The sequence below is a fragment of the Patiria miniata genome, unplaced genomic scaffold, assembly GCF_015706575.1.
Source record: "Patiria miniata isolate m_02_andy unplaced genomic scaffold, ASM1570657v1 HiC_scaffold_9, whole genome shotgun sequence".
Classification (NCBI taxonomy): domain Eukaryota; kingdom Metazoa; phylum Echinodermata; class Asteroidea; order Valvatida; family Asterinidae; genus Patiria; species Patiria miniata.
The window spans coordinates 24,328,885-24,356,326 of NW_024037076.1; the positions used below are offsets into that span (position 1 = coordinate 24,328,885).

Here is a 27,442-nt window from a genome sequence, read left to right on the forward strand (position 1 = left end):
TATTTTGAAAGGAAATTATTCCATAATAATTGTGGACACAACATAGGGAGTCACTAACCCTAACCACTCGGCCACAATCCTCCAAATTTTTGAAAGTCTAAAATAGTAGAAAAATAGTTCATTCTGTTGTGTTTCGTTTTCAGTTCCTGTAATTTGCAGTACTTGTTTCAATGAGGACATTTATTAGACTGTAAAATAGTGTGTTTTTTCTTCATTTAAAAAACAAAACAGTCAAAGACTGTCGAGTTGTTGGCGTCGCAGCCTTGTATTTAGTTTGTAAATCTGGTTACACCTCTATGTTCCGACACCCCTATGTTCCGACTGCACATATTCCTAACCCTAACCCTAACCCTAACCCTAACCGGGAGTAACACAATCTAGGTTGTCGGAACATAGGGGTGTCGGAACATAGAGCAGTCACCGTAAATCTAGTGTGAAAAGTTGCACATATTCCTATTCCTAACCCTAACCCTAACCCTAACCCTAACCGGGAGTAACACAATCTAGGTTGTCGGAACATAGGGGTGTCGGAACATAGAGCAGTCACCGTAAATCTAGTGTGAAAAGTTTAATAAGTAAAGCAAAAGTTCAGTTGTCTGCTTTCAAATTAAAGACTTCGGTATCACATGAGGAAGGCCCCATTTACGGAAAGGATCATCTACATGTACATCGTAGTACGAAGCTAAAACAAATACATAAAGTACATGTTTAGTATGTCCACTTTTGTGTGTGCATACTAAGGTGTATATCGAGGACAAGCATATGAAACATCCTAGTGTAAGGCAAAAAAAAAAAAAAATTCGGTCTCTGGTCAGCGCGCGCGTCGATTTTAATCATGCGCGTCAACTTTTTTTTTTCTTCAAATTAACACGGAAGCTACAACAGCGCCCTCTATTGCCGCGCCTCCTCAAATTTTTGTACCAAGGAGCACCAAGGAATGGGGAAATTGCACCAAGGCAAATGATAAAGGGCACCAAGGCAGATTATGGAGGACACCAATGTATAATGAGGACACAAAAAAGCAAAATAGTACCCACCTTGTATGTACAATACAAGCTTGAAAAAAAAAAAAAGCCACCAAAAAAAACAAAAAACAACGCGTCGCCGCATCAATTCCGGAACTTCGGTCTGACCAGCGACCGACTATTGTTTTATTGGCCTAATTGAGGACAAGAGTCAAATCCAAGTCAGGGAAAACGTGTACAAAACCACTGAGAGCTGTTGCAAGAAATTAAATTATGAGCAAAAAAGGAGCAATAGGAAACCCTTGATTTACACCATAAACAAACCTGTGTGTGTATGTCCAAAATTATGGAATAAGTTCTGTACATGCACAATGTACATTAAAGTCCGGATAAACATGTACCTGTGCTGTGTTCAAGTGGATATCCGATTCTGTCTGTCTGTCTTTCCTGAAAATATCAAGTTTCCTGATTTCCTGTTCCTGAGCAAAAAGTTTACATGATTGAATGAACAAATGTGATCAAGTTGAAACAAAAACTTGTTTTCTACATGTGTAACTACATGAAGGATTTTGTAGTGATGATTTGTCACTACAGGTGGTGTTTAGTTTTTTGAAAGATTTAGTTTTGATATAAACATAAATATTTATTAGAATTACTTTCAAAAGGAAATTCAGTTATAGTTGGTGTATCGGATGCAGTTTCATTAATGGCAATTTAGTTATATGTACATATGTTTACTGTATTTGAAGTAAACCCAGAAACAAAGACACAACTCCTGGGCTTATTCCAAATTTCTTCTTTCCATTACATGGCAAACAAAGGAAAAGAATGTTAAAGGCTTACCAAGGTACCAAAGTACTAGTGTTTTTAAGTTTAGAATTTGAGGGTCCAAATTCTCCTGGCCAAGTAAAAAAATAAGGGACATTAGTTTGTGGGAAAAAATGAACTCTTCTTTTTTTTCAATATGGGCCTACACATTGACACCCCGATACCAAAAACATACATGTAATGTTTTTGTCGCAATTCTAAGATTCTCGGAATGTCGTCCGTCTCCAAGTATACATTGTTCAGCACAGGAACCTGGGTTTTTAAAAATAATTTTATACATAAATGTGTTAACATGTAGTGCAATTTTTTTCTGGAATTACATCTTGAGAAGTACAAATTTATGGTTTTAGAAGTTAAGTATTGACAAAAAAACTGATTTAAGTATTAAACCTTTGTACATCTTCAGAAGTACAAATTGATGGTTTTAGAAGTTAAGTATTGACACAAAAATGATTTTTAAGTATTAAACCTTGTTTATTGAGAGCAACTGTTGAAGCAATGTGTTAATCATTTTTATATTTCTTTGTATTCTGTCGGATCTAGTCAAAGTTGCCACAAACTTAACCCTAACCAAACTCAACCCATCAAAGCCCAACAGCAGGTTTTGATGAAATCTGTTAGGATGGGTACAGTACGGTACCCAAAACCGTCTTTTACATTGGGTTTGGCATACCTCCAGAATCTAAGTCCAACAGTGTGTGTGTACAATTTCCCATGTAGGTGTTGGATTTTGCCTGAATGGGAACGGTTCCTAGTAAATTATGCCGGGGAGTTAGGGTAATTAAAGAATTCCCTTTGATGTATAAAGCTGTGCGGTAAAAATAATCACCAGTATACAACACAACAGTTCAATGATTATCACAGATAACCAAGAAGCTTTTCCATTTGAACACACATTTATTGACCTTGTTGTCACACAGCCATAAAACTAATGAACTTAAGCAAGGAATTGGCACTATACAGAAGTCTAATGGACAATACATTTATAACTTATAATATTTTGCTGCGGTAAAGTTACTTTTTTTTTTCAAAACCAGTGTCTCTTTGGTCGGAAGATAGTTTTCCCAAAACAGAAATGCTGATGTTCCTTAATTTTACATCAGAATTTCAAATAAGCCAAAAATGTGTCACGTTGCCATTTACTACATGTAGATGTGATACCAGTCTGATATCTTGACTTCTTTCAACAAGCAAGCAGGCATCAACACTGGATCAATGGACCAAGTAAGGAAAACAGGCTTGAAAGGAGTCCAGTATCTTGCATTACATGTATATTGCATAACATATCCACATGGAAACTAAGCTTTTAAAATTATGAATTGATACAATAGTAACACAGTTTCATTAAAAAGCTCGAGTCCTTCCATTGAAATGAAGGTGAAACTTGGTTGTTTATTTTTACAAGTTTCGAAAAGTATATGTTTGGTAAGGCAATATTTACTGTTGGACAAAAACTATTAAAAACATTTCTTCAAGTAATATATTTATTTCAAGGCACTTCCACTTTCATAAATGTGTCATTAATATGAGGTACATTTTGGTCTGAGGATTATGAAAATTCTGCTTTGTGGCAAGGTGATAAAATTGTTCGCTGCATGCAACAAAGGAATATGCTGGGGATATATTAAATAAATGAATGCTGTAAATACTCTAAAAATAGTTTGGATAAATCCCACTTAAACAAAATACGGCAAGACATTAAACACAGGTTCTTACTTTTGTTTAATCTGACAAGTCTAAAAAAAAGGGTAAAACTTAAGATAAGGGATTTTAAAAAGGCACTGTTCATTATTTTTTTTTTTTTTACATCATCCTAATAGTTGTAGAGGTCAAGGGGTTATAAATGGCTACCAAAAGTCATCACTGTTCAAAAAAAAAAATTCATTCACATTTAAACATCTTGAAATGCACGTTTTCGAGATTTGTCACGGTTTTATTCCTGTAAAGCTAATTCTCGGTTTGTTCCCCATGACCTTTTAAAATTTGTCAAACACAGGTTTCCACGTTGGCCAACAAGAACCGTTTTACAGATTGGTTTTGGCTTAGTGTCAAGTCTACTCATGAAAACAAGGAAATGAAAAATTCACACAACCATGAAACCAGCTATCATATCAAAGGCAGCTTTCCATAGAGCTACATATGGTGCATTGATTGCTGTATACAACCAGCTTTCACTTTCTCTTTCACAGTTTGTGAGGCACATTATTTGAAGAACTGTTGTATCAAATACCTTCCAACTTATTATTTTACCCATTAGCACCCCTGTACTACATTGTACTACATTGTATTACATTGCATTACATTGCATTACATTGCATTACATTGCATTACATTGCATTACATTGCATTACATTGTATTACATTGTATTACATTGTATTACATTGTATTACATTGTATTACATTGTATTACATTGTATTACATTGTATTACATTGTGCTTATTCACTGTAGAATCAATGAAATCATAGAGTGCTCAGGCGGCTTGGCAACCTGTTTACATGTATTCTGCCAATACAGTAACACCCCCTCCCCCCAAAAAATAAAAACACTAAATTCTGTTTTCTGTTTGCTAGTAGATCCCAAAGATCATTTTCTCAAAACTACTTCACTATGACCATGTACATTTTAAAGTATTGCACATCACCAGGACAACAAAAGAAACTTATTTTAGAATAAACACAAACAAAATGTTACTAAAATGCACACATGGAGCAGTATTTTGGGTTTGGATTCCTAATGAAAGGCGGCATGAAAGGGGGAAAATGAATTTAAAACACTAAGTAAAAAGACCCCAAACAGCCAGCTTTATAAACAGCTGTGTTGAATATTCACCCATTGAATTTACTTTGAACAATTTGTTCGTTTTGTGACTGAAAAAAAATTATCTGGAAAATTTGAACAAAGGCACTCTGATCAATACTGAATGAAGAATGGAATTACTATACACACTGACAAAATGCTGTTCATATACAAAGCTCCTAAAATTTATGAAAATAGACATGCTTTTGACAATAAAAGCATTGTTTTGATACACACGGCAGTCATATACATTTCAAAGTGAATACAGTCAGGAAAAATAATAAGCATACATGTATGTATGCATATTAATACATATTTATATAATTTAAAATAATATCTATCTTACAGGAATGATACAAAGTAGTTTTGTCATCAGAGCTAACCCAGTGGCGATCACTATATCCTTTTCCTTTTTTTTATTGGTCAGTGGTTAATGCTTTTGTTGTCTTAAAGATAGATTGCATTGGTGGACAAAATGCATTGGTAAAACAAAGATACAAAAAAAAAACGGTTTATTTCTGGAATGTGAAATAAAATATGTTAAATAATGCTGATTGTTTTTGTTGAAATGCTAAAAATATCAGAGGAATGCTGAACATGTCCTGAAAGTGTCAGAAAAGATTGTGAATGCCCATTATTTGTGGTGGCACTAGGCTTTCGCAATTTGCGCTCAGGTAGTTCACATGCACCCCGAGCTCCTTCCACCAATAGTGTTTACAAAATGTGCGTGCGCCTCATTTTTAAGAACGCGTGCAGCGTGTGCGCGAATGTTGCAACGCCTCAATAAGGCAACAAAAAAAAAGTCTCCAGTTTCTGGTATGCGCATGCGTCGCCGTAGCCATGCGCGTCGGCAAAATGAAATAGGTTTTTTTTCAATGAAAGATGATGTCTCAAAACCGCCAAACTCACTGGTTTGACTGGAATCCTGCTGCTACACAATTTTAACGTGTTTTTGAGATTGGGTTATGGTCGAGAATAAGCTTTATGTGGCCTCTCTGGACTCCCATATATTTGCACTAAGTTTAGTCGGGCACCATTTGCAGTCATCAGCCGACATATGAAGCAAAAAAATCAGGTAAAAAAAAAAAAAAGCCGCGTCGCCGCACCAGTTTTTGGGCAAGCTCCATACCAGAAACTGGAGACTTTTTTTGGGGGGGGGGGGGGCCTAATGGCTCCTAGTTTTGGTCGCAGGATTACACTATAGGCCAAAAAATATTTGATTTCAATCAAAGCAAAGCGGCCACTGGGCAGACCCTACCTATACACACCAAACTACTAGCACACTGTTTATTAAATTGTTCTCTTTCCTTTTGTATTTACAACACACATTTTGTTTTTTGGCAAAATCAATGTAATTCCTCTTCCAAAATCTGCAATGCTACATGCACCGACTATATAAACAAAATAAAAACCTTTCCGCCCAGGAACAGTGGTTAATGTCATGGAGCTGTGAAGCACATACAGGATAGGCCATGTCTGAATAAGGCTGCATCCGAATCAGTTGTCTAGAGCTAGGTCTAGGTCTGTGCCCATTCAAAATACGCGGGGACGCGCTGACAACAGACGTAGCCGTAGCTCTGGAAGCCCGTTTCGGACACGGCCTTACATGGCTATGGCTTGAAATTGCACACGAGTCTATGGGAAGTAGCTGTAGCCGCTGCCATAGACTCCTGTCCAAGCCGTAGCCAAGTACAGTCGACTCTCTTTAGTACAAACTCTGTTAATACAAAATTCTGGTTATAATAAACATAAAGCCTTAGTCCCGACTGTGCATTAATGTGCACAATGAATGGGACTGATGTTCTTCTTAATACAAAATCCTGAAATAACAAACAATATGGCTAGGTCCAAAAGAGTTTGTGTTAACGAGCCTCGACTGTAATTCAGACACTACCATAGTGTTAAGCATTGGAATAGTTTCCAGGTTACCAGCCATAATGTTGCACACATGCATATTGCAATTCACTGGTTCCCAGCTAATTTTTGCTTAGTGCACACCATAGTTTGCTAGGCAACATTTCTGCTTCACGGCTTCAGAACTTCGGCTCAAACCCTCAAGACATTAGTTGCAGGTAACAGAAACTGTCCTCATGGGAGTTACCAGTTTTCAAGTGTCTACTCCAGACCGAAGCCCTCGGCGTTTGAGATGGCGATGGTGACCTTGTGCTTCAGCTGTCGTCTGCTCTTGTAGGGCGGCAGAATGAGCTGGTTGAAGCATGTGTGCGACATGGGCAGCCTGTCCGAATGAAAGTAAACAATCAAGAAATGACTTGATTAAAAAAGAAAAAAATCAGTCAAAACCGTGTCCATCATCCTCCCGAGAAAAAGGTGTTAAATCTGCTGTAAAATGAGACATGAAGGTCAAAATCAATTGAGCGCAAACAAAAGATGTAAGATAAAAGAGAATCAAATGAGCAAGTAAAATGATGGGCATTGATGATGGCACTTGCATCTTTTGAAAGCTCAGATATTCTCTCGACGTAATCCAAATGGAATTTTTCCATTTGCTGAAAAATTGTCCAATCCTCAAAGCAAGGAATGTACACTTAAATGCCATAAACATTTGGAGCATGGCAGAATTGTCATGAAAAAAATATTTTCTGCAAAATTTCACGAGTACAAGGTGGAAAAGCAAGGACTTGAAGTCAAAGCCTCTATGACTTCCAGACAAGCAGACTGCTTATTAAATATCCTGTTTTGTATGAACAACGTAAGACATGAACTCACATGCTGGTGGAGGCGTTAACTTTGACAATCTTGAATGTCATCTCTCCCATACCCCCGATTGGGATACGATCGCTCCCTGTCGCAAACAGCATCAGCTTCTTCTGCAGTGGGACTGGGAATGCCTTCAGAACTTCCCAAAAGTACCTGTAAACATTAAATTTAAAAATAATCTGAAATTCAGATACCTAAAGCTAAACTTAACATGAATTTATGGGCTCTCGGCACAGTGGTAGAGCAATGAGGGGGTGGGGTAGGGTTGGGTGGTTCAAATTCTCTCCAATATCTAACCTCCCCCCCCCCCACCACCAAAACAAAAAGGGACAGGGATCAAGAAAAAATAACTCATGCCATGTAACTTTAACAGTAAATGTGAATGATTGCAGGCTGTCGAAGAGAGGTGGGGCAGTGCTATTGTATAGGAGTACCCAATAACATCAATGAATAAACTAATAATCCGTCCCACTGTGACCAGACACATGAAAAGACTACCATTGAATAGCCTTTCTGAAATCCATGCAATAGCATTTTGTGCACTTTGACTTGTCCACCTTCTCAATGGTACCATGTCTTACCTGATAGTCTGGTCATCTTTAGTGAACCCATCGTACGTCGTGACTTTCTCCAATGCGTCCAGGTCTAGGTTCGGACTCCCACACACCAGCATCTCCACTTCTTCCGGTCTGAGCATGATCAGTGCGTTGGAGGCGCAGACGCTGTGGAAGCCGTGATAGAAGGCAGCAAACTGCCCATAGATGGACTCGTTCAGGAGATACTTCAGATACAACTCAACATATTCTGGAAGAATGAATATATATACGTTCAATTATTTGTTTATTTTACCTCCACATTATATCATGACTCTCCGAGTAAGAGACATTTTCAAAGTAACTTTTTGACCATCAAAATGTCTCTGCAAATGAGTCGACTAAGGAAGATTTTATATTCTCCCATGAAAAATATCACAGTAATAAAAAAATATACAATATTCTTGAATATGAAGTCATACCTGTCAAATTCAGAAGTTTCTTTATTCAAAACAGAAGAAAAACACACCAGAACATCCTTCAATTTGACTGTAATTTACCTTTTCTGTTTTCATTGGTGACTGGAATGTTTGCCCCATCTGGCTTCAGATCAATCGTCTGTACAGTCCCATAAACCGGCAGGGATATCTAAATAAAACAACAGAATCTCTTGAATCTAATCAATGAGAATAGCAGAAAACAGCCACAACGGCAAAAAAGGGAAAAATGTTAAGCATTCCAAACTGACTTAAAGTAAAGTCATTTTTCATAACGTTACCACAAAAACATTTAGGTCTCATGACCACAAACAAATTGTCAGCATCATAATACCATAATACGCTTACCCTGGTAGATTCCTTATATCAATAATCCAGTTAAATATTTTTGAGAAAAAAATAGTGATTAAATTGACACAATAAAAGGACAATGCTGTAATCTTAAAGGTGACTCCACAGTGACTTGACTCACCTGGAAACTCATGCACAGGTCATCCTCAACGTTGCCATCGTAGGCGAGGAGTTCCTTTAAACCATGCGCAAGTTCCTTTGGGGGTAGAACAAAGATCAATAAAACACAATATTAAGGCACTGGTTTTATTTTGTATTTTGATTTACTGAGAATAAAATACTACGGTGATGTGGTGATGTGACGTTGTGATGTTGAAATGTGGTGATGGTGGTTGTGTGGTGATGTGGTGATACTCACCGGATTGACCTGAGCCAGGTCATCCTGGGTCACCGCTGTTCTGCCCACCTCAGCCCCAGGGTTATTGTAAGGCACCACGGCAGGACTAAGGAGTTTACGATATGTACAGGCTGGGAAGTGAAGGTCTAGAATGATGCTGTTGTAAACGGCTAGACCCATGAGCTAGTGCGGAAATGGATATGTCAAGGAATTTTACAGTACCGTTGGGAGTGGATGACAATATTGTTATTTTAGATATGGTGCCATAAAAAGCATAACTTGTGAATGCAGAGTTTATCTACAACCTCATCACGTTTTACAGGGAACAGTTTTTATCTCAAATAAGTTAAAAATGCTCATGTGGAAAATAGTTGTATTCTAATACTTTAGTTAAAGGATACAACTCCGACTAAGTTGAATTCCTGGTTGCAGTCCACACAAGCTGGGTTGAACCAGAAGCACCTAGACTTGTCGTTGTATGTAAACATGCCTGTGCAGAAGAAAACAAGCCAATGAAAAAGTTAATTCCCGGCTGAAGATTATTTCAGATGTGGGCAAAATGACAATTCAGGAACCAAACTAAACCAAACATTTTAATAGTGCTTTCCAGATGTCTCCTCCCAAAAACCTTGTTATTGAGTTTGTGGCTTTTTAGTCAAGTACTCACAAGTCATCCCAACTCATCAAGTCTCAAGTCAAATGACATTGCCTTAAATAAGGATCAATGTATTTGTATCTCAACATCTGAGACAAGAACTCACCATACTCCTCCTTGAATATCTTTCTGAGAAGCAGAAGAAACCACTCCTTGGTCAGCCCACCCATGTCAAGCCCAGGCTCGTTGTGGAACTGCACTCGAAGTTTCTTCTTCAAGTCAGCTTTCTTCCTTGCAACCTACGAAGTATATGTGTTGTGATATTCATGAGTGAATCCACATATTCATTGTCTGTATACATTCGCTATCACCGAATCATTAGACATGCTAGATTAAAAGGTCACTTCAGAGTGTAACAAAAGTTTTAACTCTTGCTTCAGTCTGACAGTCTCAATTCTTGTAACAAGTTTGCTTAGATTTTCTTATTGACTGAAGAAATCTCAGCGTTACCTCGTGTAGAGAGTCCGAGACCAGATGCGACCTGCGCACCTTGAGGTTCAGAAACAACATGTTCATGTTGGGCATCTGCCTCTGCTGGACCTTGGCTACCAGACTCCTCTGTCAGGAGAAACAGAAAACAACAACAAATCATTATTTGTGAGAAACAATAACTGCCGACATCATTCACATATTCCTGCAAACCCGACAGCATTGGTTATGGCACGAACAACTGAAGATATCTGGGTGGATGTCACTTAGTACATGTGTACCCGAGTACTCCGTGAAATTTTTTTATACTAATGAGAAATTGCTCTACTAGAAATATTGTCTTTGAGCATTTTTTTTGCAAGTTCATTTTAAATATGTGTTTGATGTTGGTTTGCCTGAAAAAAAAATGATCCGAGTAAGGAAAGAACGTCAAGGTAAAGAAACGGTAACCCAAAGTCGAACCCCAAAGTACACTGTAAAACCTGTAAAACCTTATTACTCCTTGAGTTATCATCTGTTTAATTTTGCCTTCTCCCGTAAAGACCAACACCAACAGAAAGTTTTGCTTCGGTCCTCGCATCAACATGGCTACTTTGTCGATTTGTCCTTTTTTGCTCAACACTGATATGTGCAGGGGTGTCAGTGACCACCGATAAAAAGAGCTGAAAACACCTGAAAAAGGTGTAAAAAAGCTGGAAATCTCCTATACTTCTGTACACAGCGAGGGAGAAAAGCTGAAATCCAAAACAAAAAAAGCTGAAATCAGCTTTAAAGCTGAGATTTCACACCCCTGTATGTGGATGCACAGACATGACAGAGAGAAGAGAAGAAGAATGCTAGGACAGGGAGGTGCACTACTCACCCTTGCAGTCATGATCATCTGCTGTTCTGAATCCTTCTGCATGATGGTCCGCTTGGCCTGGAGACTCAGTATGAATGGGTACTGACAAAAGGTGAATCTGTGAGAATAAAAAATGCCCAAATTAAAATTGGGGAATTGAAAAAGGCGAAGCTTTTAAGCCCAAAACAAAAGAACCTTTTTCCCCCTCAACATCTGTTGACTGTTACAGTTTTTTCTTATTGGGATATCTTTAATTCATTCCTAAACTGCATTATATTACATTTGTATTACATTTGTATTAAATTACATTTACATTTATTTCTGTCATATCCAATCCACTTTTATTAGACAGACAGTTGATCAATTGTACCCATACACCCAAAATCAAAATGCTCAGAAATCACTGAAGTAAAACACTCTTGATCAGCATAGCATTCACAGTTGATACATGTAATTTTTTTTTCAAAACTAGCTTCTGCCTAGTATATGTACATTCGTACGTTTGGTAGTTGTTAGGGTTCTGCCAAGCATAGTATTCCTTCATCAGATCCACATGGTCCAAGGTGTTGTTGTAGAAACAGGTGTAGACAATCTTGTTGGGGACTGTCAGCGAGTTGGCCGCATCTGGACAAAAAAACAGTCAAAGATGCCAATCAGTACCCTTGCATTTGTTTAGACCATCTCACATCTGTTTACAAAATTAGATGTTGGGTCCCATGGTGTAGACTTTCCGCTTAAGGCCGGCCTAAGGACGACATGCGATTTGCTTGCGCTGCGACTGAACTAGCCTTGGTCAAGGCATTCATCGATAGTGTCCGTGATGGTATCTGGCAGCTAAAAACATAAACACTTCCCGCGCGCAGTCAACACTATCGACAGACGCCTTGATCAAGGCTAGTTCTGTCGTGGCGCAAGCAAATCACAGGTCGACCGGAGGCCGGCCTAAGTGTTCTTTTCTGTACTCAATTTATTCTTCTTGAAATATGGGTTATTTAACATTTCCTGTTTGACATGTAATGTTTAACAAATGTGATGTCATGAAACATTTGCAGCAAAATACGCCTTAGTAGAAACTTGTTAAGCTTTGCAAATTTGTCCCAAATTGGAGTTTGTGTTCACTTTTGTGCCGAGTACGAACTGGCCTTTAGTCAGCGAATGATGCTATATTGTTTTTTTAGTAACAATTATGACGTTCACATAACTGCTGAGGAAACTCAAGGACAAATAAGACGGTTTTGTCAAGACTTACTGAGCAGGGCCAGGACCTTGGTGACGGAAGGAATCCACCAGGAGCATTTGCCGATGGGTGGCAGGTCGGCAGGCTCGGGAGGAAACAACCGGATGGAGATGAACTGAATGAGACGATTGACCATGTCCCTAAAGCTGTCTTTTGGAAGTCTGAAACAGAGTCAACAGAACAGCCATTATTAATTAGCACAGTAATTAAAACATCAGTAATAATTTGAGGTGATGCCATCTGATAATAAATGTCTTTTGTAAGTTAAAGGTGATGGCAACTTTTCATTCAGGGTGGGGAAACTAAAATGACTATTACTTTCCAAAGTTTTCCAGAGTGGTCAATCTTTTTTCAGAATGAGGGAAATTCTAAATTTTCCGAGAGCACCATCGTTAAATAATGCCTGGTGATTCCACTGGTTGGGGGTAAAGCACTGCTTGGGATAGCTTGTGAATCAGGTTTGGGCGGAGCAAGATTAACACCACCAGACACCCACCTTTTGAACCAGTGAACCAGATAATGATGATCCTGATCACAGAGCCCAGCAACCTGCCGTAGTAGATGAGCGAAGATGACGTAGGTGGAGGTCTGGCCAAACTGAGGATTCTGCATGGACATAACAATATCAAGAATATCTGTTACCTAGAATGTCATACAAATTAGGTTTTGCCCTTCACCGACATATAAACACTGTATACTCAGTGTGTTACCTGACTTACCTCCCTAGTGAAAGTTGGAAAAAATCACTCGGGTGGGACTCAAACCCGGCACGACCTCCTGCTTTCTAGTGCAGATGTCTTACCACTCGACCACTGAGCTAACGGGATTGGTTGGCTGGTTCGAATCTGATGTACATAGCAGCGGGTACCGCATTAACTATTCATAAGATGGAATCTTTAGAATGTCATTAAACAAAAAAAAATAATTAAATGGAATTGCTAGTTAAACAAAAAGTGTATAGTCATGAGCTTTCCAACAATAGGCTGATTGAAAAAAAATCTGAGTGAAAAAATTTATTTTTGAGAGTTTATTCAAATTCAGTTATTTTTTGTGAGTTTATTCAAAATATTTCTTCTACTTTTTGTAAGGCTTTTTCTTACTAAAGTCCTTTCTTTAACTTTACTTTTTTTTCTTTGTGCTTAATAAAGCTTTGCTGTGTTTAACCTACCAGTATTCGCACCTGTACTACATTGTATTACATTGTGTTTATTCACTGAAGAAAGAATACAACCATACATGTAGAGTGTTCCAAAGCTGATTCAGATTTGGTTACCTTGAAGCATTTAGTGTCATGATCCAAGCCAAAAATTCGAAATCTCTGGGATTCTTAAAGGGAAAATACAACATTTGCAAACATCGAAAAATAAAACTACCAAGTTTTTACAAAATACCTTACTAGGATGTTGGTAAATGACACTCTAAAGCATACTGTAAAGTTATGGCACCTGGTGTGAAGTCATTTTCAAGAAAATGGTATTTTTGTATTCATTTCCAACGGTGGTCGGCCGACCACCGTTGGAAAAACCTAACTATTTTTTTCAACTGCTCCAAATTTACCATTTGTTACAGTCCAAATTGTGTTTGCTATTGGTTACATGTTCATGAACGAGTGCAGGCCAGCTAGACTGGTTCCCTTACAGTTGTGTACCTCACAATTTTTCGGCAACTATAAATTGATCCATTTCAACTTTAATTGAGTCAGGGAACCAGACTCCTTTAACATTTTTGTTTTTCTTGGTTTTTCCAGCATTTTCGAACACAAAACTTCAAACATGTCAGTGTAACAATATTTGATCATATTATACTAACCCCTCAAATAGTTCATTTCTAAAAAGTACAGCGAAAGCCAATGATGTACATTCCCTTTAACGTTCATTGCCATTTTTGTTTGTATGAAAGGAGCACGGGGATCTTTACATGCCTCACTCCAGGACCCGACTGTACCTGCCTGAATGTGAATGTTATTAACATTGTGGCGTACACACAGCGCGACCTTTACAAAACGCCATTATTCTTCTGTTGTGTTTTTTTTTGCACAATTACCCGCCCGTTTTACACAAAACAGGCACTGCTACCAAGGATGCAGTAAAGCTATTATCTGAAGGTTCTGCCGCATCGCAACAAATTGGCTTCATACGTCACCAGCGCCACGGATATTTCACGGTATTAAATGTGAGACGTTCAATTAGTGCATCAAGGCTACGCATATTTAACAGGCATGCAACCGTACTGTCATGAAAAAAAAGAGGAAATTTTAAGACTGCAGAAGACTTTGTAAAGTGTTTTTCATTTTTTTTTATGGCAGACAAGGGAATTTAAAAAAATGGGGAAATCAGCAGATGTGAGGAAAGTTGTATGGCTGAATAATGAGTCACAAAGTGTGGACGTTGATAAGTATTCTTCCGTTGCCTTTGCTGGAACCATGTTATTTAACAACATGCAAGAGCGACTCGTGCAAAATGTAAAGTGCGGATATTGAAAACACAATGCAAGACTGTGTTTAAGTTTAAAAAAACATACTATTAAAACTGTAATTTACAACTATACTAAATAAACATCCCAAATTTGAGTGTTTTTTTGTTGTTGTCATGTGTAAATAGTTTTAAAATAACCAACTGAAACAAGTCTAATGCAAGGCTTCAGAAACAGATTATCCTTAAGCATCAATTACCAAAATAATTTGCATGGAATATTGTTGGTTTTTTTTGGCCAAAAAAGAAAAGAAAAACCTTTACATCAATTACCACAATAATTTCATGGATTTTTGTTGTTTTTGAGCAAAACTAAAATAGCCTTGTTGTAATAATTGATTTCTCACTTCGTTTCAATGATAAGTATCAAAAATAGTCTGGATTGAGGAGAGTGATAGCACAAAAAAAAATACCACCGCTCATCAGCGAGGCCTAGATGCACAAAAAGAAAACATATAGTGGGTGGAGGAATTGGTACGGTTCCCGCAGCATCTCCGATCAATAGTTATTGATCGATGTTGCTGTGTGTAGTCTCTACTGCCATGACTATGCTATTTTTGGTATGCAGGCTTGTCTGGGTGGTATTGACATAAATGAGTTTGCTGCAGAGACTTGTGGAAATCATGAAAAAAATAAAATGGATGTTTTGAAGTGGAATATCTCCGGCTGTCTTTGTGTCATTATTAAAGCATCCTGAAGAATATATCCATGGGATGCCAAGATTTTAACAAGCAAAACCTTGCTAGATTCAATCTCACCTGCATAAGGACAAGATAGGCTCGCAAATCATTCTTGTCTCTTGGCCTACGAGCAAAAACAAAACAAAACCATACAATTTGAAGGGAAAAAGGTCCTTATGTCAGACAAATGAAATGTAACTTACATAAATTCACAAGTAAGGCCATGTCCGAATGTCTTGGCTACGGCTTGATATTACACATGTGTTTATGGTAGCGGCTGCAGCCACTTGCCATAGACTCGTGTGTAATTTCTAGCTGTAGCCACGTCATTTGGACACAGTCTAATACTTGTTATACATTCACTGTACAGTCGCAACAAGTTTTTGCTTTATTTTATTGGATCTTCCTTGAGTAAAAAAACAACACCAACCTATTTAAGAAGTTCATTTTCATTCAAGTTAAAGGCTTTTTGAAATACAAGAAAATTAACAATGATTTTGTTCAATTCAATTTTATTAAACATATCTGAAAATATCCAAAACAAAATAGAAAAAAAAAGCCGTTGGCAATTTGACAGAAAATCTGCTGTAACAAGTGCAGTAGTTCCTGCTTTGCCTGTAGTGCACCATGGGGGGGGGGGGGGGGAAATTGTCATCCAACTTTGTAGATGCTGTCAAATTACATATTTATGTTGCAAAAGGCAATAAAGAGTGAGCAGTGTTTTTTTTCCTCCAAGCTTCAAGTCGAAATTCTGTGTACAACAATATTATTTATGAAGATTATGAACGAATGAATTACTGAAGGACAGTCTACGCAGGAAGTCAACCGTCAAGTAAAAAAAATTGCCTCTTTCAAGGCGAACGCTCAGTGTGCACTGAAACGTAAATTCTCCAATTGCTGGCGCTCCTTGCCTCTCCGTACTTCTGTTTAGAACAATACCTCGGCTGACTAACTCAATACCCTGGCTGATTAAACTCACTTCTTCATGTCTTTGAGAAGGCTGTTGATGATTGCTTTCAGCGTGGTTTTCTGTATCTCCTCAGGTACCTCCAGGAGATTGGCGAAAACTGTCTCGACGTATGCCTGGGACAAACCAGGGTCTTCTGTGCTCCTGGGATCTTTACCCGCTTCCTGTTGGGAGGGTGGGTAGGGGACGGGTGAAGTTGAGACAGATGAGTCAACACGAAAATGTTTACACAAAATTGATGCATCATCTCAATGAATTTTAAGTTGTCCTTTTTTTTTTTTTTAGGGAGTTACATTCCAGAAAGTACTTTATTTTACCACAAGTACAAAATATGACTGAGCATATCCATTTTAAAAGGGAATGATTCTAGGATAAATCAAACAACAGTAAATGTTCTGACAAAATAAACTGCAAAAGTTTCCACTAAGATTTCCTTTGACGGAGCCCAACTGGTTTTTGTTCAGACAAACATGGTACACGGTCCATATATGTTTAATAGACGACCATAATTTTGCACTCATGCATTCATGACCATAACTCTTCAACTATTTTACTGTTTCGATAACTTTTCCGAATCTGCAAAATTGATAGACAGTACTAACAGAGAAATATATAATACAGTAGAATGCCGTTATTATGAACACCATGGGTCCATAACAAATGTTCATTGTGTAGTCGTTCTTTATAGTGATTGTGCAATATAAAAGAATTTACTACTTTGGGAGCCTAAGGGAATGTTCGTTATAGCCAAATGTCGGTCGGTCATCCCAAAATGTACTTTCTTTGCCGGTGAGGGGTTACTTGTGAACGGAGCGGATATCCCTACTCAGTACCAGATGGACTCTCAAGCGCCCAACAAAGAGAACAATAAGTAAACAAACCATAAGACAGGTTTCATCTTAAATGAGATCAACAATTCCCAACTGGAAACGTTTCAATGTCTTACCATGAATGTGCCATTGATATGAGGGAAGGAGCTAAACGCTAACTCATAGAAACTCTGCACTTTCTTGAAGTTCTCAGATTCTTTGGCCTTGGCCAAACACTCCCTGAAGCAATAAAAGAAAGAGTTTTTGTTCATTCTGTAGAAATGAGTTACTCATTTAGGAAACATCAAAGGATAGTTTAGATGTCCTTTTGACATGCCGAAGTGTTCTCTACCTGCAGCAAACAAATGAGCATTTATAACAAAGTTTAAATTACTACAGTAGTGAAAGTTTGTTACAACAAATGTCGATATAAAACTGATTTTTACTACTTGTAGCAAATGAGAGCAAATAAATTTGTTAATATGTGTAATTTCAAACCATACATGTAGAAATGAATGTTTGCTGAATTAAGGACATTTTTCCTATCCACCTGAAAAAAAACCAGTAAAACCCAACCACCCCCCCCCCTTCCCCTCCCCCCCAAAAACCACCAGCTACTGATGGGAAGCGATATATATCATAATCTAAGGACAAATTATACATGACTTATAAGTGGTTTTTTTGGTCTAAGAAGCCACTCAACCGGAACCCATTAAATTATGGATACGAGGCGTCCTTCCATAAAGCCTATAGGCCATTTAAAAGCTTAATAATGATGACATGCTTATAATTATCGGCGCCAAGTCTATTTTTATATTGCATGGGCTTTTTAATCAATTCCCCTGTTGTAGGGGAAACTTTCAGCAATCCACTCATGCATGCAGTGTACAAAAAACGGTGAGTGAATACACTCAGAGATACTTCTTGTTGGGTGTAAGAATGGGTAAGTTACTGGTATCTAAAACAATATGTGGTCCCCCCACAATACTTTATCATACATGTAACTACTTGTCTCGTTTTAAGATGGAATTTTGTGTCGGGTGATATAAATCAAATTAGGTTTTGCCCTTCACCGGACGTTTAAACACTGTATACTCAGTGTGTTACCTCCCGAGTGAAAGCTGGAAAAAAATCACTCGGGTGGGACTCGAACCCACGACCTCCTGCTTTCTAGTGCAGATCATCTTACCACTCGACCACCGAGCTAACGGGATCAGTTGGTAGAGAGCAGGAAATCGTGGGTTCGAGTCCCACCCGAGTGATTTTTTTTTTCCAGCTTTCACTCGGGAGGTAACACACTGAGTATACAGTGTTTAAACGTCGGCGAAGGGCAAAACCTAATTTGATACTTGTCTCGTTGTTGTCAAATAATAACATGCTCAGATTTGTGCATGTATTAATGCATAGTGTATACTTTATGTATGCAACTTCAGTCAGGTGTACAAATGTACATGTACATGTGCCCTTCAAGTAGAATTTGAACCAATCTTTGAAATTCTATAGTCTCATGGACCAACTCCATGAATGGAAACATCACGTTGAGTGAAGACTGAGTAATGGACCAATCACATTGAGTGAAGACTGAGTAATGGACCAATCACATTGAGTGAAGACTGAGTAAATGCCAATCACATTGAGTAAAGACTGAGTAATGGACCAATCACATTGAGTGAAGACTGAGTAATGGACCAATCACATTGAGTAAAGACTGAGTAATGGACCAATCACATTGAGTGAAGACTGAGTAATGGACCAGTCACATTGAGTGAAGACTGAGTAATGGATCAATCGCATTGAGTAAAGACTGAGTAATGGACCAATCACATTGAGTGAAGACTGAGTAATGGACCAATCACTTTGAGTGAAGACTGAGTAATGGACCAATCATATTGAGTGAAGACTGAGTAATGGACCAATCATATTGAGTGAAGACTGAGTAATGGACCAATCATATTGAGTGAAGACTGAGTAATGGACCAATCACATTGAGTAAAGACTGAGTAATGGACCAATCACATTGAGTAAAGACTGAGTAATGGACCAATCACATTGAGTAAAGACTGAGTAATGGACCAATCACTTTGAGTGAAGACTGAGTAATGGACCAGTCACATTGAGTGAAGACTGAGTAATGGACCAATCATTTTGAGTGAAGACTGAGTAATGGACCAATCACATTGAGTAAAGACTGAGTAATGGACCAATCACATTGAGTGAAGACTGAGTAATGGACCAATCACATTGAGTGAAGACTGAGTAATGGACCAATCACACTGTGAAGACAGAGTAATGGACCAATCACATTCAAACAAATGCTTACTGAAGACCATTTTTGCCCTTTCATGTACACATGTACCTGTATGTAACACTAGATCTACACTTCAGAGACACAGCCGATTGTCATCAAATATTCATCAAATGAATAAGGCCAAGTTCGCGCAAGGACTATAGTTGACCAATGGTTAACTAACGTTTGCCCGAACTCTGTCTAGTCAACGGTGGTTGACTACGCTAGTCAACTTTTTGGAACCAGCCTACTGGGGTTGGTTGCTTCGCTGGTAACCAATAGCCGCGCGCATTCATAACGCTAGCAGAGAGCCAGGATCCAGAAGTTTTGCGATGACATTTTGACCAGCGTTTGACTAGAGACGTTCGCACGTTGCTAGTATCAGTGCGCAGGCATAAGGTACGTCACAAATCAACCACTAGTCGACTAATGGTCCTTGCCCGAACTTGGCCTATGTTGCCAAGTGTAGGAAGGTTCAATTAGTGTTGTGCAATTAGTGTTGTGCATGGTTGGTGAAGCATAACCGCCACACATTTCTTGTAATTATAGTGTACGACAAGGCCAGTGTGTGAGGCTGAACGCATAATGTTAAATTATTCATAATCCACATGATATCAGCACAAATTTGCTGTTCAATAATGTACAAATGCATACAATTCCCCCTCTTCTTTAAAAAAAAAAAATTGGAATCTATCGGTATTTTATACAATAACATGTTACATGGATCTTTATGAATTTAATTACCTTATTTCTAAATTTTTAGCCAGTTTTTATGATTTTTATGGGACCACAGGCTCTGAAACAGACTCTTTAATTGTTATGACGACCCAAAAACTCACTGTAACTTACAATATGTGATGCAATGAATATTATGATTACTCGTAGTTCAACCCATCATTTCTTGAAATGTTTATCATGATCATGTAGTTACAGTGTGTTATCCATCTTAAGTTCAGGGGTGATCTAGCTTTCAGGAATCGCATGGAGACAAGGTGTGTGTGTGTGGGTGGGGGGGGGGATATTTGAGTGAAGGTATGCCCCTGCTATAGGGGGTCTTTCAGTGGCTGAAGTGGGGGGGGGGAGGGTTGCAACCCACCAACTCCCACCAAACCCCCCAGATCCGCTACTGATGTTATGATAAAATTAATTTGTAGTCTCAAATTATTGCAATCTCAAGTCACCACAAGTCAATATAGCCAGTCAGCCAATCTCATCAACTATGGCAAAGGCATTGTTTCATCTCTTATACTTAGGCCAAAAAAAAAAGGCTCCGGTTTCCGGTATGCGTGCCCGTCGCCGTAGCCATGCGCGTCGGCAAAATTAAAAAGTTTTTTTCAATGTAAGATGATGTCTCAAAACCGCCAAACTCACTGGTTTGACGAATTTTTAGATGAGGTTACGATCGAGTATAAGCTTTAAGTGACCTCTCTTGGCTCCCATATATTTTGCACTAAATTTAGTCAGGCACCATTTGCAGTCATGAGCAGACATTTGAAGAAAAAAAAAGTAAAAAAAAAAAAAAAAAGCTGCGTCGCCGCACCACTTTTTGGGCAAGCTCCATACCAGAAACCGGAGACTCTTTTTTTTGTTGGCCTTAGCGGCCAGACTTGTGAATAGACTTAGAGAACTAATTTCACCTGTGAATGGCTTGATCAGAACTCTGATGGTACCACAACCAGCAGCTACTTACTTGAATTGCTTGAGTGTCAGAGGTGTATAGTCTTGCAGCATTGCCTCCTTCCCCCTACGAACCCCCTTGCCTCCTAAGCTAGGAGCACTCTGTGACACCATGGCTTGGCCAGCATTGATGGGAGGCAAGCCCTGCTCTGATGACGGTCTCCCCTTGGTGTTCATCTCCTGTTCATTGCTCTTGTCTCCTTTAGTCTTCCCCCCGCCCAGCGCGCTGAAGAAGCTGGTGATGCCAGAGAATCTTCCACCCTTGTTGGCTTTGTCCTGGAATGATTAACAAAGAACCATTGTCATGATTATTAAAATAAGAAAAGTAATTATAACATGGGAATCCAAGCTCCACTCTCCCCCCCCCCTAAAAAAAAAATCCAAAACAGCCCACTTCATGTGTGTAGATTTTGTACTGACACTAAATTATAATTGCAGGACCAAGACACTCTTCAGTGCATTTGTTTTTGTAATTTTTCAATGACAAGTGCCATTTTCATTCACACTAAGCTTAATCATGTTAATACACCTACTACCAGAGGGGTTAAAGCACAAGATAAATGAGCGATCAAATAGAATGGTGTCCGTATTAGATCAATTTGTCAAGAATGGAGTGAACTAACCACAATGTGGATTGTGGAATAAACGATTGCCATGCTGCAACAATTTGAAACTTTTAAAGCATCTTGACATCAATTTCTACCCCCTCCCCACCCCACCCCTCCCCCACCCCCGTTGGTTTATAATTTTAATGAAGACTTTCATTTATGTGACTATAAGCCACCTATTGTAAGTGGGGCATATACACATCACACTTTGTTTACCACTATTCAACGGCAACTGAGCAGTTTATTAAAATTAAAAAATTATTGATGATGTAACCATGGTAACAGCTGCGTTATTATGAATCTGTGTGCCCTTGTCTCGCCTTGGATAAAGGCCATACTCCGCATTATTGATGGCGTGCGCAAGTGACATCATAATTGACTATGCACCAGCACACACAAACTGCAGGAATTGTGTGTTGTTATGGGGGCGGGGGGGAATGCAAATGTGGAAAACTGAAAGACATGGTTCATGTATTATTGAGATGACGTTAACATCCAACATTCAACGATGTTCAAGGTCTGGCACATAAACAATGCATTATCTTGACATGCATTTACATACGTAATACACATTTCCAACTGTTGAAAGGTGGACACATTGTAACTGAACTCTTTTGAAAACACAAACCTCGATAAAAGGATCCCCAATTGAAACAATGGGGTGGGGTTTTTTTTGGTTCAAACATCCTGGTGCTACACCCTACATATAATCAAATAATTTCTTTTTATAACTTGCCTTATTTCTATGTTGCTTAACTAACCCAAACTGGCAATGATTAAATATCTTTGGTGCTGATGATTTATTCTCAGAAATGTACTCAAGTATGAGGCTTTGTCCCCAGGAAGTCAAGAGAACAGTCAACAATTATAACCAAGAACAAATTAAAAACTTGCTGTGCGGTGTTACAGTTAGTTTGCTTTCCACATTGAAAAAAAAAACCTGAAAGTTTAATTAGTCTGGCTTTCTACATGCGACTATCAAACATGACCGCAGTATGTAACAACTACATGTAGTGACAAGTACACACCTTGCTACGACTTCAAAACAAACATCACAATCTGCCTCTGACATTATTTAATCACAGAGTAATCGGTGACCAGTGGTTGCTACTTGACATGCGTTTAATATCCGACATGTTATTTACCCATCAAACTAAACTGCTACTGGGGAATCCTGTAATGATTACAGGGACAACAATCATGGCAGAGGGCCACCGCTTTATTTGATGGCACAGAATGTTTACCAGGAAGATGAGATGTTGAGAAACAATGGTTTATTAAATTTCAGCGACAATGGTGGGTTGAAGGGGGAGGAGATGTAATAAAAAGAAGAACATGGTAAATTATTGTGAGTTTCATCATTTGCAACATGTGACTTCAAAAAAAATAAAAATAAAACAAGAATATTTGAAGAGCTTTTTCCCCTAAAGTATAATAAATGACTATACATGTACTAATGTAATTAAAATTATAAAACCAAACCAACCCCCCCCCCCCAAAAAAAACCCTGTTTTTTTTCACTGCAAGAGATAGGGTCCAAACTGATAATGGGTCAAATTAAATTACTGTATATAAACAAACAGTACATGTACATGCAGGTTGACAAATTTAAAACTGCACACCCTAAAATATCAAATTTATGAATTTATCATTTGTAATCATAAACAATACATTCACAACATGCACGACAATTATTCTGTTCCAGGGATCTTTTTTTTGTGTACAAAACCTTTTTTTTGTATCCTGACTGACATATTAATAAATATCAAGTGTTTCCCCCTTTTTCTACAAATAGGGGCCTATATAGAAATAAAAATGGGTTAATTGATAGTACCATGCCATTGAACAATGACTCACAGGATATTGCTCAGTATCTGAACATGATAAATTTGCTGAACCGCTGGGGTACTTTCGAGTGAAAAATATGATCACCTTACAGTTTTTATGCAAGTCAAACAAATGTGACAACATAGAGGTACATCGTTATACATTAACGTGGATTGTGAAAAACCATGTGCATTATTTACGCATGTAGGTCTTCGTACAAACGGTAACCATGTCTGTACGGCACAATGGAGGACTATTGATCTGCACTATCCCAAATGGGAAGGCTACACAATGTACATCTGAAATCGTTCCAATGCCTGGCACACATAGATTTCTGCCTCGATAGAAATTAATCAATAACTGAGTCTTTTTGTTATCAGAGAGCAGCTCAGAAACCTCTTGTACTGTGGTCATCTACATGTTGAATGTTACCAAGAAATGCTCAACAATTAAGGTTGTCATTGAAGACAATGTTTTTGTTACTGCATGCACATATGTGTGAACACTTCATTATTTTGCTGGATAAATCTGAAAAAAAAATGCATGTGAGGAACAATTCATTCATATTATTGAAGTAAAAAAGAGGAAAAGTGCTTGTCTAGAAATATCTGAGACAACCCCCCCCCCCATCCCCCTCCCCAAACACACAAAAAACCCACTCTAAAAATAATGGGCATGTTATAGGATTTTTTTATTAAATTTCAACACTGTAATCACAGTAAAAGTAATCTTACCTCAAGTCAAAACTTGTAAAATAACTGAACCAATTTTGTTCTGCAATGGATAGCTTCCCAGTGGTCTCACGGATCATTATGATAAAAACAATTCTATAAAATGCCCATTATTTTTAGCAATTTTGTGTGTGTTTGGAAAGGGGGATAAAGAGGGGGGGGGGTGTCTCGGATATAATATAAAGTACTTTTCCTCTCTTTTTATTTTGCAATAACATGAATAAATTGTTCCTCACATGCATTTTTGTTTTAGATTGTTAAAGGATAGTTGAACGTGTGGGTTTATCCTAATTCTAACAGTTCTTTCCGATTAACATCATTTCGTTCAAAGCACGTTTTGTAACCCATTTAGGTGTATTCCACGACGTAGTGTCCCTTTCACACAAAACGACACTTTATGATCAACAATGTGTACTTTTAGAAGCCACAGTGATCACATAATTATGTATGGTGTGTGAACAAACTCGTTTGAAATCAAGCTTTTAATGAGGTGAATGCAACTGAGCATCAGCAATTGACCTACATGCATCGCCGTTTGCGAGTTAGCCACGCCCCTTAGACAACCATATGGAGTTTTTTACACTTAGTTTTGTTTGTCTCATATGTTGCGCCATCCGCATCCATGCAATATTTCACAAGCTGCGTTGACGCGATTTTAGCGCGATTTTACTGCGATATATGTAGGTCAATTGTATACCTTTTTCCTCCCACATTTTGTTGAGGGTGTAATGTGTTGTTAAGCATGTAGTCAATGACCTACTGGCTGCTCCTACAGGCAAACCACAACAGTACTCAATAGGAATGTATGCATCATTCAGTTCAGGATATACAATCATAGGGAGAGATCGTTGATGGCAATGTTATGAGAAATCTTCAAAGCTGATTTTGTGGGTATTTCTTTCAGTTCTAATATGACCCACTTATGCCCATAAAACTCAGGTTTATTCCTTGTGTGAATTTTTTTTTGGGGGGGGGGGGAGTAAATGGAAAAAGATCCTGAAGAACTTTGGTGATGTGAGCGTGTACATGTAGGCAATGGAGTCTCTAGAACATTTTCAAATCTTATTTCTAATAATGTTTTGTAACTTTATTTTGTTTTCATTTTTTTTCAGCACATTATAACTTTATACAGACAACCAAGTAGTTTGAGTATTTCTATTTAACTAGGACTCTACAAATTGCCCTTTTAACATTAATTTTAGCATGAACTGACAAAATCCAAATGTTAGAAAAGACAATTTATGCTCCCCTTTTTTACAGCTTTTTTTTTTATATATATAAGCGATGAAAAGAGGTAGCGTCGGGATCTGCATACGTGATTTTCAACTGCGAGGTGTGGGTATTTTGCGGAACTTGCAGAACATGCAGAACTCTGTGGAACTCTGCAGAACTAGGAATATATCTCCATTTTTTTGCAGAGTTCCGCACGTTCTACAAGTTCCGCAAAATACATGGCAGGAGGGTAGGCTATAGCCACTAGTTTTCATGTTTTCATGAGGTGGGGTATTGTGCGGAACTTGCAGAGCGAGCAGAACTCTGCGGAACTCTGCAGAATATTATAGGAATATATCTTTATTTTTTTGCAGAGTTCCGCACGTTCTACAAGTTCCGCAAAATACATATTGCCAGGAGAGGAGTCTATAGCCACTAGTTTTCATGAGGTAGAATTAAATAATATCCTTTATTCCGTATAAAGGGCAATTTCGTAATCCAACACCCGTCTGACCACATGTAATTTAATAGTTCGGTCTGTAAAGTGTATTGTTTTCTGCTCAGTAGGCCTATTTAGTAGTATTACTACTACTAGTGAATCACATTCACTTTTCCACACCACAGTCAGCTCATTAAACTTAAGCTAAAATTTACGGAATTGCCCTTAAATAAAGTACATTCCTCACATTTTTGTCAGCAGAAGGCGTCCGTAACGACGGTAATCTGTCATTTTCCCCCTCTGTCGTTCCCTGCTGTGAGTCAAACACCCCGATGTCACCACTGACTCCGCTAGGGCCAAGCGGTACAGCACCGGGTGAACGGCGAGCTGCCGCCGGGAAACTCCGGGCGCACGTCGGGCACGTTGCCCGCTGACTTCGCAGACCTTGTGAAATCGGTGCCTGACAAGACGCGCAAATCTGGCCTGCCATAGGTCTCAGGGCCGCCATGAACGCAAACAGTAGAACAATAGTTATGATGCTACATTCTGGAGGAGTTATTGGGCATTAAAAGGTAAAATCTCGAAATTCTAACTCATTTCCCGTCATTATCTAGATCTCCAATGAAGCTTCTCGATGGATCAGTCGTCGACTGGTTGCTACACACGCTAGATGTATAATGCATACCTATCAAAACACCACTTGGCACCCGGCGTTTTGAGCGCTTTTCCGGTAGTGAAGAATTGGAACCAGCTACAGTTTTTTATGGTGTTCTCTAAATGACACATGTGATACAAAATCGATTTGAATTCTTGCCCTGTCTTTAAATTTTGTTTGTGTGTAAAGCTAAGCTAATGTGTCTTCTACTCTTATCATCAACTTTTAAACGCGAGTAAAAACTGAAAAGAAATCTTACTTTACCCAATTGCGTATACTTGAATAATATTATTATGATAACAAGGATTTTCCCAAGAGCATGGCACAGGCATAACCTTGCCAATCTTAATCACTTATTATTTCAAGGTTGATTGGTAATCACTTATTATTTCAAGGTTGATTGGTGGCTCAGTTTGCGTCAATAATTTAACATTTCGCAAACGTCTTCCACGAATTCACATTTTGTATCCCATTTTTTTTCCTATTATGTTACTTTCAATATTTCAACATTAAAGAAAGTGTCGTTTTACTCCATACATTGTGCAGGTCTACACCGTGAGCAAAGGTGATTTTCCCTGATAAACAACACAAAAATACACAAATTGACATATCCCCAACCCTGTAGGATATCAGCAAAGAGATCAGTAAGTCCTACGTCTAAGAAAATAAAAGAGCCTGAGCGTGATGAGAATGTGGATCTTGTACTATAAAGAGCGCCCTCATTAGAAAGCCGCGAGCATGTCATAATAACAATTCTCTTAATTTAATGCACATAATTGTATAACTTATGGTGCATTTAATAACTACTTCAAAGGAAATATATGGAGGTGTGTTAGAAAATGTCACACTTCTCTTCTTCTATCTGGTAAGTCAGAAGTGGGTCAGATGA

The 27,442-nt window shown here is 38.4% G+C and overlaps 1 protein-coding gene across 1 annotated transcript; it reads right to left on the reverse strand.

The window, feature by feature from the left end:
- Positions 1-6,288: 6,288 nt before the first annotated feature.
- LOC119720691 (probable E3 ubiquitin-protein ligase HECTD2) lies at positions 6,289-26,563 on the reverse strand. The gene is made up of 18 exons (XM_038190495.1): positions 26,146-26,563; positions 21,095-21,357; positions 17,255-17,357; positions 16,321-16,472; positions 15,420-15,465; positions 12,687-12,796; positions 12,203-12,351; positions 11,454-11,577; positions 10,975-11,071; positions 10,134-10,241; positions 9,790-9,922; positions 9,430-9,518; positions 9,050-9,211; positions 8,813-8,887; positions 8,404-8,491; positions 7,892-8,114; positions 7,320-7,463; positions 6,289-6,828 (listed from the first exon to the last, which is right to left on the reverse strand). The coding sequence occupies exons 1-18, from the start codon at positions 26,404-26,406 to the stop codon at positions 6,708-6,710; spliced, it is 2,448 nt and encodes an 815-aa protein (XP_038046423.1). The 5' UTR covers positions 26,407-26,563; the 3' UTR covers positions 6,289-6,707.
- Positions 26,564-27,442: the final 879 nt, after the last annotated feature.

Bases quoted from the DNA above. Each gene is read 5' to 3' on its own strand.
- LOC119720691 (XM_038190495.1), bottom strand. From the start codon at position 26,406: ATGGCGGCCCTGAGACCTATGGCAGGCCAGATTTGCGCGTCTTGTCAG. The intron at 9,519-9,789 runs GTGAGTTCTTGT...TCTTCTGCACAG, and splicing joins GATATTCAAGGAGGAGTATG to GCATGTTTACATACAACGAC. The intron at 8,492-8,812 runs GTGAGTCAAGTC...TGTTTTATTTAG, and splicing joins ACCTGTGCATGAGTTTCCAG to ATATCCCTGCCGGTTTATGG.